Source organism: Siphateles boraxobius, unplaced genomic scaffold (assembly GCF_051911475.1).
Source record: "Siphateles boraxobius isolate OS27281-9 unplaced genomic scaffold, OSU_SipBor_1 41, whole genome shotgun sequence".
In the NCBI taxonomy this organism is placed as follows: Eukaryota; Metazoa; Chordata; class Actinopteri; order Cypriniformes; family Leuciscidae; genus Siphateles; species Siphateles boraxobius.
In genome coordinates this window covers 43,340,363-43,353,002 of record NW_027509042.1, presented here as the reverse complement: position 1 = coordinate 43,353,002, position 12,640 = coordinate 43,340,363, and the positions used below count along the sequence as shown (strand labels likewise).

Here is a 12,640-nt window from a genome sequence, read left to right as displayed (position 1 = left end):
AGTGTTCCCCAGCACAGACCCCAGTGTTCCCCAGCACAGACCCCAGTGTTCCCCAGCACAGACCCCAGTGTTCCCCAGCACAGACCCCAGTGTTCCCCAGCACAGACCCCAGTGTTCCCCAGCACAGACCCCAGTGTTCCCCAGCACAGATCCCAGTGTTCCCCAGCACAGATCCCAGTGTTCCCCAGCACAGATCCCAGTGTTCCCCAGCACAGATCCCTGTGTTCCCCAGCACAGATCCCAGTGTTTCCCAGCACAGACCCCAGTGTTTCCCTGCACAGATCCCAGTGTGCCCCATCACAGATCCCAGTGTTTCCCAGCACAGATCCCAGTGTTTCCCTCCCAGTGTTCCCCAGCACAGATCCCAGTGTTTCCCAGCACAGACCCCAGTGTTTCCCAGCACAGACCCCAGTGTTTCCCAGCACAGACCCCAGTGTTTCTCCAGCACAGATCCCAGTGTTTCCCTCCCAGTGTTCCCCAGCACAGATCCCAGTGTTTCCCTCCCAGTGTTCCCCAGCACAGATCCCAGTGTTTCCCTCCCAGTGTTCCCCAGCACAGATCCCAGTGTTTCCCAGCAAAGATCCCAGTGTTCTCCAGCACAGATCCCAGTGTTCCCCAACACAGATCCCAGTGTCCCAGTGTTTCCCAGCACAGACCCCAGTGTTTCCCAGCGCAGATCCCAGTGTTTCCCAGCACAGATCCCAGTGTTTCCCAGCACAGGTCCCAGTGTTTCCCAGCACAGATCCCAGTGTTTCCCAGCACAGATCCCAGTGTTTCCCAGCACAGATCCCAGTGTTCCCCAGCACAGGGAACACTGGGTGTTTCCCAGCACAGATCCCAGTGTTTCCCAGCACAGATCCCAGTGTTTCCCAGCATAGACCCCAGTGTTTCCCTGCACAGGTCCCAGTGTTTCCCTGCACAGACCCCAGTGTTCCCCAGCACAGACCCCAGTGTTCCCCAGCACAGACCCCAGTGTTCCCCAGCACAGACCCCAGTGTTCCCCAGCACAGACCCCAGTGTTCCCCACAGATCCCAGTGTTTCCCTGCACAGATCCCAGTGTTCCCCAGCACAGATCCCAGTGTTCCCCAGCACAGATCCCAGTGTTTCCCAGCACAGATCCCAGTGTTTCCCAGCACAGATCCCAGTGTTTCCCAGCACAGATCCCAGTGTTTCAGCCTGTGTTGTTCTTCTGCAGAGTCTGAAGGTGGTGTTCAGAGAGCCGTTACCCGCTCAGAGTCAGCCGAGCAGCAGTCCTCCACCACAGCTGGTCTCCATGTACCACCATCTGGAGTCGGTCATCAACACCGCGTGCTTCAACCTCTGGACGGGCCTTCTGTGAGCGTGTTTCTTTCAGTGTCAGATTCAGCCTTGAGCCGCTGAAGGCATCTCGTGTGTGTAATGCGTGCTGCGTCGGACAGGTTGCATCCATTTAAGCAATTAAATCGCCATCATTTTGCACAGGATAAACGATAAATGGGCCGCCCTGTTGATTTGAGTGCGGTTAACTGGGAGGGATGTAGTGGTGTGTGAGACTGCACTGTTTTGCAAAAGCCACACTGTCCTCCTGTCGTCTGTGTTCATTTGTCCTGTTTATTCTCCATCTCCTCTCAGCTGCTGATGGGAAACTGATGTCTCCATGCACATTAGATCCGGCTAACATAAAGTCTGAGGTTTTCATCTGCGCTCCTCGAGAAACAACTGTTTCTGCAGGTTGAATAGTTTTGTGCCCCATAATGCATCACTTTCTGCAACATAGTTGTCTTTTACTGCCATTTCATCATCCCAAAAGTGCCTTTATGCCTTTGTTTTTACCTTATGAAGTTGCTGGGAGCTTGTGTATCATATTCACCTTTCAAGAAGAATCTCTTGAAATGGTTGCATGGTCTTCTTGTACATTCATCATTAAGAGCGGCGTTACGGTTATTCCTACTAACCAGACGACACTAGATGTGCAAAGATCGTGGGAAATCTTTGACACGAAACCTTTGAAAACCAAATGTGACTCCCATTGTGACAAAAACTGAAGAATAATGTGTTTTACTGTTTTGTTTTCATGAAGGACACTGGGACTTTTTGGAAGAAAGAATTATTAAAATGCTATAATGTTAATTATCAATTCAAATGTCTGAAACTGAAATTTGTACATTATGTAAATAGAGGCTGGTTTGTAAGAAAAAACGCTTGACAATAAATCTTAAATTAAAACAAGTGTTCTTTATGGCCAATGCTATTTCGTAGACAGCCATGCACAAGTGAAGTATTAATAATTAAACGATTGAACATGGGAGTCCGTTTTAATCTTTAGAAAATTACAGTCTTGGCATTTTAATACATGGTGCCCTTTTAGAAAAGGCATGAATTTAAGAAGTTAAATTGGTCCTCAGTTGTGATCGTTCCAGTATCTTGTGACCCAGTCCAGACCTGCTTCTGTGGAACCTGGACAATCACAATTACAAATATGAAATTACCAAGAATCAAATTTCACTATACTACACTCAAAATACTCTTTGCAACTTGATAGCAACTGCAATCTGGATATAAATGCAAGTTAGCCTTTTTGGTTAATGATCTACGGTATAAGAAAATATCTTAAGCTCTTTTTGTGCAACATTATTTTCATCTTAAAAATGTATGGAACGGTTTCATCCTGTAACATTAATAATAAAAACAAGAGCCATTTTAAAGCTCATAAACCTGGCTTTCCTTCACTCACCCCGAGGTTTGTATTCGCAGCCGATGTAATCCTGATAGTCCAGCTCCTCCAGCAGTTTAAAGAGGAACGGGAAGCTGATCTCTCCATCACTGTCCGGCTCGTGGCGGTCAGGAACCTGAGCGATCTGGATGTGGCCTGTGACAGAGATAAAGATGTGAGAGTCCATTGACAGATTTTCCTCGGACTGTTTCTGGCCCGATGTAGTGCAGGGTTCATATCGTTAACTAAAGCTCAAATTATAATCATTAAAAAAATCACATGTCTTGAAATAAACTAAAACTTAAAAATGACTAACACAACAAATTTACAAAAACTTTCACCAAGCTTAAAATGAAAACAGAAAACATTCAAATAAATTTCAAAATATTAACAAAATCCTTATAGCACGATTCCTGTAACTTTCTAGACAAATTTAGAAAAAATATGCATTAATGAATCATTCACATTAAACCAGGAACTGATATTAAAAATAAAGGGGGGTTTGTTTTGTGGGATCAGTGTATTACCCAGTGTTAGTAAATTTAAAAAAGTAATGAATTACTAGCTACTAATTACATCTTCAACAGTGTAATTAGATTAATGTACCATTTACTCTCTCTAAAAAAGTATTACATTACTTGTTACTTTCTAAATCTCAAATCAACCTCAACCAGTTGAACAATCCAAGGATAGACATGAAACTGCGCTTTTAATTCTTTCAAATAAATATAAAATTGCATAAATTATTATTCTCCCTATTTAAAGGGAGGTTACATTAAAAAAACATACATTTTATCATTAGAAATTAATTTTAAATGTAATGCAATTACATCAGAATTAAGTATAATTAAATTACAGAAAAAAAAATTCTTCAAGGGAAATGTAATTAAATTACTGTAATTACTTAATAATGCATTACACCCAACACTGCAGTTATCCATGTCCGTTAGCATCTGTCAGAATCTGTGTAGAATGTCTGAGAAGTGTCATGTGACTGTAATCTGGTGACTGTCAGCGTTCTCTGAATTGGCCTTAAAGGTCCTTGCACACTGAGTCCGAAATATCCGTGTGCACTTGTTCGTATTCGTCATTCTGTGGCTCTGAATTGTCAAAACGTATTTCGTATTTATTTTTTATCATTCGAAAATTTCAGAATTTTTTTTTAGGATAAGGTCCTTGCACACAAGAGTCCGAAATTTTCGAGTGTAAGATAAGTTGTAATTTCATGCTGACTTTAAGAGTCCCACATTTACCTGTCATTGGTAAGTATTTGCGTATATTTTGCGTTAAGTTGCCATCCATGATCTGCCAGTGGTAGATGTCCTGCAACAGGAGAGAGAGAGTGTGTAATCTGAAGTCACACATTGCTTGTGTTCTGCGGTTGATCATCTTCACTGTGAAACACTCGTCCTTCCTTCTCCGTCTGGAAACAAACACGGCATCCCTGCACAAACTCCCCTCATATGATTTATTCAAAGAGCTGAAAGTGATTTTATTACCCAGGAAAGGACAGCATGTGCAGTGCAGTCGCTCAGTAATAAGAGAAGTGAAAATGACTTCACATGACGCTCGCTTCTCACTGCTGCTACAAACACAACCCGAATAAAGTTAAAACGTGGAACAACAGGTTGAATGAGCAGATAACTGGATTCTAACAGAAAACGTGAGTGGTTTCACTATGTGCTTGCTGAGGTTTTTTGTGTTTTTTTTTTTTTATACTGGATTGCAATGCGGTTTCTTATGGAAACTTGTTTATACCACGGCATAGACACGGTAATGACTTTTTATCTCACGATTATGACTTTTTTCTGCGCAATTGCATGTATAAGGGTCCTGTTACACGACACTGTTTTCAACTAAAACTTTGGTTAAACTTTATTTTAAGGTGTAGTAGTTAAATTGTACTGAATAATTTGTTCTAGGTGTTTTAGGCGGTGTTTTGTTTACTACAAAAACATGAATTTGTGAAAACAGTGACGTCATGCACGTGTATTACGCGTTCAGTCTATAGGCGCGTAATGTTTCTTTACAAGGTGACATCGCCATCTACTGGCCTGGACGCAGAAAACAGAGTTTTTAGTCGTTTTCACTGATCCGTGTGAACGGGATCATTTTGATAATGTTGTCGTCTATACACAACATTTTTTTCAGTTTTTAAGTCATCGCTATTGTGTAAATATACCCTAAATCTCACAATTCTACATTTATATTTAATCTCGGAATTGCGAGAAATAAGGTAAAAATTGCGAGATATAAACTCTGAATTATCAGAATAATGAGATTTATTTTATTCTGTGGTGAATACAAGCTTCCATAGTTTCTAGGGTGTTGAAACATAAAAATGATAATATTTTTTTTTTTTACATTAAGTTAAAATTATGAATATATAAGACAAGGTTTGTCAAGTCACTTCAACGGTAAGAATCACCTTCAGTCGTTTTTCCTTTTCAATAATCCTGAAAAAACTACAAATATTTGATGTCTCAATTAATTTAAGATTGCAAAAGCTGCATGATTACTGATGAAATAAAAGCCTTGACTTTAGGGAAAAACTAAAACGCTTTGCAGAAAGTGTGTTTCCCTCACCATCTGCATCCTGATGCTGGGATGACCGACTCTCTGTAGAATCACTGCGGCTGCGGGACAAAAACACACGCCTCAATAATCTGGAATCAAAGTACACAAACATCCATGGAAAAAGAAATGTCTTACCCTGGTGTGGGGAGTGGAGGAAATATCGTGGATCTGTTATCCTGGTGTTGATTGGCTCAATCAGTCCAAGAATGCCTTCCTGTACAGTAAAGAACAACAGAATAAAGAGAACAGCTGATGTTTTCTTAAAAAGACATTTATTCCTGTGATTAAAGCTGAATTTTTAGCGTCATTACTCCAGTCTTCAGTGTCACATGATCCTTCAGAAATCATTCTGATATGAGGATTCGATACGCAAGAAACATTTCTGATTATTATCAATGTTGAAAACAGTTGTGCTGCTTCATATTTTTCAAACAAAGGGCATTTATTTGAAATAAAATCTGTTGTAACATTATAAATGTCTTTACTGTCATTTGATTAATTCGATGTCTCCTTGCTGAATAAAAGGGTTTTTTTTATTCTAAAAGTCAAATATTGCATCTATGGAATGGAATGTAAATAGAAAGAAATTAAAATAGTTTTGAATTAGAACATAAAGACAGATGACTAAATGCATGTGTTGCATACATAAGAATAAATTAATTGAGTTATATTTGAATAAATTATTAGTGATTACTGACTAAATAAGCAGTCTTAGCTAGGGATGCACCGTTATAAAAATGATGACCGATAATCGATAATTTTTCTTTTTATTTGAAAGGCGATAACAGATATATTGGCTGATAAATCTAAACCCACATTTTTTATATAGTTTTTGAGATCCTCATTACAAAAATAAGCCATTAAAATCCATGACCCCAGCACACAATTAGGAGGATGTCCTCACTATAATTGTATGTAGCCTATATGACAGATTTGCGCAGCTAATGTTGCACTTTACTGTCTTTTCCATTTTTGAAGTTTGTGTGCATGCGCTAGTTTTCTCGTGCGCGCGTGAAAGTATGATTTTTTTTGTTTTGTTTTTGCAAAGGTCCCTTTAGGGGCTCCGTAGAAGTGTCTCAGCTGAAGGAATACATTATTTATCAGCTTTAATATATCGGACAGATGTTCTAATTGGGCCGATAATGATAACACTAAAAATTAACGTATATCGGCCGATACCGATATGGTGGCCGATATATCGTGCATCCCTAGTCTTAACTATTTCTTGCTTTTACAAGCTACTATGATTGACAGTTTGAGCATGTAAAAGGAATTAGCCTTCTGTATCACTAAAGCTTGAAATGTAGAGACTAAAGAAACTTCACAGAGAATATAAACACATGCTAGTCCTCTGCCATGTGACTCGTGATGCAGTGAAGGGGTCAGAGGTCACCTGTGAGAGGACACCTGCCGCATGTTTCAGGTTCTGCACAAACGTGTCCTCCATCTCCATGGCGACAGCAGAGCGGTCGGCCCCCGCGGGAACCCTGCCAGCCATCAGGTGGATCCTGGACAGAAGCATTAGCATGAGTTCCTCTCAGTGCACACGTCTCCAGATCGGCTGAAATCTCAGCTGACGGAGAGAACAAGGTTCCCGTGGAGTGTGTTAGAGGAGGTCTGGGGCAGAGAGGATTTCAGATGATCTCAATCTATATTAGTGAGGAACAGTCTAGACGCTTAAGTTCTGGTTCCAATTCTCTCAGCTTCAGTGCGCACTGAGCGCGAGGCGCTGCATAATATGAAGGGAACTTCGAGCGGTTCACTGTGAATAGAAAATCAGGTCATTGAAACAATGCATCCCTGTTATAGTTACATTAGGCATTGTGTGTCCTAACCAGACACCGAGCAACAAGCAATGAAAGTGATCTCTTCCATGTAAATACAACATTTGTATTTCTGCAGTATCCTGAATTGAATTGCCATAGTGTGCTGGAGTGATGACGTATTTTTGCAGGCAAACCCGGAAGTTCATCATGATAATCCTCACAAATGAACACAACGCAATTAATTATAAAGCCTAAATACAGAGAGAAGTAAAAAGCAGACTTCAACAACACCCTCACTAAGCTTCAGTTTTACTTATAAAAAGACATTTTGAGGTAGAATAGTTTGCTACAGCACCGAATATAAACACAATGAAGCTGTAAAAGCAACTGGTGAGTAGATTTGTGTCTCTGACAAACTCTGTAGTCTCATTTAGACCTTTTTCAAGACAGGTAAAAGACTTAAAAATCACATTACGTCATAGAATAAAATATGAAAATATCTTGAGCTTGTGTTAACTTAACAACAGAGCTTATTTCGGGCCATAGAAGTGTCTCAACTGTAGAAAAATGAAGCCAAAATATCCCGTTGACATCTTGCGGCAGTTCCGTCATTACGTACGGCATCGAGCTCCCGCTTACACAGACAGCTGTCAATCATAACTGTACACAATGTTTTTATAGCATCTAATAACTAACTAAAACAAACGTATTGGTAAAAAAAAAAACGGTTGAACATACATCTGTGTGATATAAATAACATGACAGAAGCCACCTTTGGGAAAAAATTATTTCAACTGTAATTTGATTTTTTTTAGTTTGGCTCTTGTCCCATTGGATTACATAGAAAAGGCGGGTTTATGACCTATAATATATACCACACTTTATAACAACCATTATAAAACACTGTCTGCGTCTGAAATCACATACTCTTTTGAGTACATACTTATTTTGAATAAGTAATTTCTTCACACCGGCTGAAAAAGTATGTTCGATATAGTATGAATGTAATCTGGACGCACCATGTTGTCATTATCATGTGACCTACCAGCGTCAGTTACGTCACTACACTGCCATTCACAAATCCTCTCCTGTGGCCTCATGGGAAAGTAAAGTGTTCATCATATGCACAAGGTCGTCCGGGGACTTTTTGCCTCTTTTATGAGTACTGTGAATTCAGACATACTTCTTTTGTCGCACACTGCTTTTCGCCCGCTGTATAGTAGGGAAGTGTGTGATTTTGGATGCAGCTGATGACTTCAGGACAATGGAACCAGAAGTGCTGCTTAAATGCTAAAACTAATTTCTGGGTTTTGGCCTAGACAAATATGTCCTCCTCACAGCACTCTGTTGGACTAAACCCTGCTCTTCATGCATATGAAACACCAGACTCGCACCAGTACCTTCTGCAGTCCAGTGCTTTAGCGAACCGCACCGCCAGATCCAAACCTTGCCTGAACTCCTGCTCTCTCCCGGGAACAGCACACAATCCCAGATCTCCCGCATTTAAATCTCCTGCAGGACAAAATCACAACAAATAACACATCATCAGGGAGTTAAACCATCCAGAAAGATCCTTCCAATATACATTTTCTAAATTTCCTTTATGACTGTATTTACGAATTAATTTTGACTCCTGGACAATAGGCCTTTTTGTTTGTATGTTACTTTGATGCACAAAATGCTGGAGGATCCAGACGTTAAAACCTGATGATGGACAGCACACCTAAGACTGAAACTATCCACAACACAGTTTGAATGAGGTCTGTGTTTTAAAGCTGAATTAAGAAAACAAAGAGAGATTTCAGTAGTGTTAAATGTGCTTACATCAGAGCAGGATAACATGAGATCAGTGTAACGGGTTCACACTTCCCCCGTGAGTTGAGAAAGGTCAGATCTATTCCATTAAGCAGTTTTATCTGCATATGAAGCACCATTATGTCTGTGACCAATGAACTGAAAGTTATTCTATTCCTGTCGTTGATAAACACCCTCCCGAGACCTTTAACTGTGAGCTGACACTCTCATTATATCACTGCAATTACAGTTTCACACATCGCTTTCATAAAGAATATATCTGTCTATATATCCATCCATCTATCTATCTATCTATCTATTTTTAATCTGTCTTTCTCTGATTGACTATCTATCTATCTCTAACCGTTTATAATCTGCCATTCTTTCTCTGTCTGTTTGTCTTTCTGTCTATCATCTCTCTTTCTCTGTTTGTCTTTCTATCTATCTATCTATCTATCTATCTATCTATCTATCATCTGTCTTTCTCTGTCTGTCTGTCTATCTATCTATCTATCTGTCTGTCTATCATCTCTCTTTCTCTGTCTTTCTCTGTCTGTCTGCCTGTATGTATGTTTGTTTGTCTATCTATCTATCTATCATCTGTCTTTGTCTGTCTGTCTGTCTGTCTGTCTGTCTGTCTATCTATCTATCTATCATCTGTCTTTGTCTGTCTGTCTGTCTATCTATCTATCTATCTTTCTATCTATCTATCATCTGTCTTTCTCTGTCTATCTATCTATCTATCTATCTATCTATCTATCTATCTATCTATCTATCTATCTATCTATCCGTTAGCAATCAGTCTGCCCTTCACTGTGTGTATTCTGTCTTACCCGGGGGTGTGTTTATGAGCGCAAATTCGAGTCCAGTTTCATCCTTCACTGTTTTTAACTCTTTCAGGTCCGCGTTGTAAACCCACGCCGCCTCGACCGCTCGGAACCCCGCACGCGCCGCGGCGCGCATCCTCTGCGTGAACTCCGGCAACTCCGTGAAGAGCCATGAAATATTGGCACAAAACTTTAACGGGGCCATTAAAACGTCTGCAGCAGGACAAACACAAACAGCCGTTTAGGAGACAGACAGCAAAACTAATAACTAACTGAATGATCAAGGTCCAGAGCTCATTGATCAGCCACACGTGCTCAGTGTTTACATCCTCAGATCAGCTGACTGAACACGTGTCTCTCTGCGCGCGCATGCGCACGGACGCTTAGGCTGCCGGTCATGTTTACCCACTTTTAATATTACCCATAATTACATACTTATATTTAACAATAATGCATGTTTTATGTAATTAACAATATTAATAATTATTTAATTACAATTATTAAGGTTGTTGGTGACTGGTGCTAATTGTCACACTTTTACTAATTTCTTAGGGAAGGATTAAAATTCAAAGCCAGTTGCTTGTATGTACGCAAACTTTAAAGTCTTGACTAAAAAGCTACTAAACAGAGATAAATAAATAAAAATCTATAAAAAAAAGAATAAACAAGATTTTAACATTAGGCATTAAACAGCCTATTAGAGGAATTTTAGCACAAAAAATGTAGGCTATGTGTTACATTTGCGTAATATGACTTAACTTATTGTTACTGAGTACAATTACCAGTCATTTAGACCTAACATGAACTTAACATGGTTATGCTATAGCCTATTTTCACATTTTGAAACATCTTTGTCCTTTTTTCTATCTTGTATAGCCTACAGTAGCTTTAGCAATATTGCTGTATGTCTTTAAAAGTCATTACGTTTAAAGGCTTTCCAGGCTGACAGAGATAAAAAGTGTCCACAGAAGCATTTGAAAATGTGAGATACAGAAAGAAACGGTTGTGCTGAAACCAATGTTCCTGCATGTTTAAGGATGATAACAATGAGCAATGAAGGAAGCGCTGAAAGTGCAAATGCGTTCTGCTTCACTGGCGTATATGCCTCATGCATGATGTATAGACAGTATTCAGAACAGGAAACCCATTCAATCGGTGTGTCTCGTGCTTGCACATACAGAACCACCTCCACTGGGTCATGTGGGACACGACTTAATGGCAACTCTCTCTGGCTCAATGGATCCATATGGTAGCATAACATGTTCATTCACTTTCATGCTATTGGTGAGGGGGGGATTCTGTGTAAGTCAATGGTCCGTCATCTGTCGAAATAACTTATTTTGTGTTCAGCAGACGAACGAAATTCATACAGTAATTGATGAAAGAATTTTCATTCGTCCCTTTAAACTTAAACGTTATCTAACATAGTTTTAGAGTAAATTGAGAAAATATGAATACCATATTTCTGTTCTGTACCACAGTGGAATTACTGAGGCAGCAATTAATCATTTTTATAGACAGTAGTATATTACTGCAGTTATATTTATTTATTTATTTATTTATTAGGAAGCGTTTTAGTATTCTAACTGTACCTCTGCATAGTATGAAAAATTTAGATTTTATGTACAATGTTTTGATAAGAAATAGAAATTGATTAAAGAAACCTGAGCTTAATTGAGGGGAGAAAAAAATATAAAGACAATTTTAATTGTGTCCTGAATTTCCAAATGGGTATTTTCTTAAAATTCTTTAAATATGTATTTTTGTTGTTGGGACAATTTTATGTATAGAATAAATAAATAGATGTTTATGATGTTTTAGTGTACTTTACATGACAACAATGTACTAAAAACTGAAAAGTTTTTTCCTTTGCTCTTTTCACATATAGATGACAACTTTGTCAAAATGATTCCCATCCATGAAATCGACTAAAAATGCTGTATTTTGCTGCCAGGAAACACTAAGCGCCTAAAGACTCAACATGTAATACACATGTGCATGACGTCACTGTTTTCACAAATTCACATTTTTGTAGTTTACACAGAGACGATAACGGTATCGATTTCAAAAACTAGTGCTCTGAAACCCTTTTTCAAAAGTTTGTGTTTTCAGGCCCCAAAACACTGTGTAAATGAATGGCTAAAACTTTTTAGTTGAAAACGATGTCATCAATGTTTTACACTTACTGTATGTTTTTTTCATTGGGCCAGAAGGTGATGTAATCCTATGTGAGTGTCTTGAGTATCATTCCATGTTGTTTTAGTAAATATTCAATGCAACATCCGCTTGGAGGTCAGGAAAGGTTAATGAACCACCTGGGCTCAAGTACGCTCATGGAATATAAAACCTGCAGAACAATCTGCCTGAACTGAGAGGAACAATACATTATATAAGCAACAATGACTCAGAATAAAAGTCAACATCACTGACATCATTAAAGTAGTTGCATCTCTCTATCTTTAATAAGACAATCACTCCATAATGCATCATATGCAAAAAATAACAAAAATACAACTGTTTTTTATTTCCCAGATGATGGACACAACTCACATGCAACATGTCCGTTGGGATCATTTATCATGAAATATTGCCGGCTGTTTCACGTACCATTTAAAAGAACAAAATACTAGGCAGTATATAGAGTGCAGTATTCTGTAAATAGTAAATCTATATGTAGCAGATGGTGGATGGTCTGATGCACACACACACACCCCTAGAGAAGAAAGCGGGGGTCACTGGAGCAGGAAATTGAAAGTGGGGGTGTTTAGACCTCTCAGGCCTGAGCCCTAACAAGCTTCAGCTACAGTATGACAGCCAGACGCCACTGCACTTATCAGTCCAATCTTCAGGGAGAACTGTCCATCAGCAGGACTGGACCGATGATTACTGCACCTCTGCAAGAGGAGGACAAATATTTATTTAAAGCATATTTTGTACAGTTTCTTTAATATCCAAAATGTCCTGCTTTGTGTTTTAAAAGTGC

General features: G+C 39.3%; 2 protein-coding genes across 32 annotated transcripts in view; one reads left to right on the top strand and one right to left on the bottom strand.

The window, feature by feature from the left end:
- Window positions 1–2,209, top strand: part of szt2 (SZT2 subunit of KICSTOR complex) — a 115,753-nt gene extending 113,544 nt beyond the window's left edge. For all 31 annotated transcript variants that reach the window (XM_077199854.1, XM_077199835.1, XM_077199856.1 and 28 more), the window contains one exon: window positions 1,197–2,209. In XM_077199854.1, coding sequence (XP_077055969.1) covers window positions 1,197–1,340 — 144 coding nt within the window. In that variant the 3' untranslated portion in view covers window positions 1,341–2,209. The remainder of the gene's footprint in view (window positions 1–1,196) is intronic.
- On the bottom strand, window positions 2,196–10,018 carry hyi (hydroxypyruvate isomerase). Its single transcript, XM_077199860.1, has 8 exons — window positions 9,664–10,018; window positions 8,437–8,548; window positions 6,664–6,778; window positions 5,406–5,484; window positions 5,280–5,329; window positions 3,947–4,016; window positions 2,715–2,849; window positions 2,196–2,437 (listed from the first exon to the last, which is right to left on the bottom strand). Exons 1-8 carry the CDS (start codon window positions 9,860–9,862, stop codon window positions 2,382–2,384), a joined length of 816 nt encoding a protein of 271 aa, XP_077055975.1. The 5' UTR covers window positions 9,863–10,018; the 3' UTR covers window positions 2,196–2,381.
- Between the last annotated feature and the right edge of the window lie 2,622 nt (window positions 10,019–12,640).

Coding starts and splice junctions, on each gene's coding strand:
- hyi (XM_077199860.1), bottom strand. CDS start 9,862: ATGGCCCCGTTAAAGTTTTGTGCCAATATTTCATGGCTCTTCACGGAG. Junction 5,485..6,663: donor CGGCAGGTGTCCTCTCACAG/GTGACCTCTGAC, acceptor TTTACTGTACAG/GAAGGCATTCTTGGACTGAT. Junction 2,438..2,714: donor CTGCGAATACAAACCTCGGG/GTGAGTGAAGGA, acceptor GTGATTGTCCAG/GTTCCACAGAAGCAGGTCTG.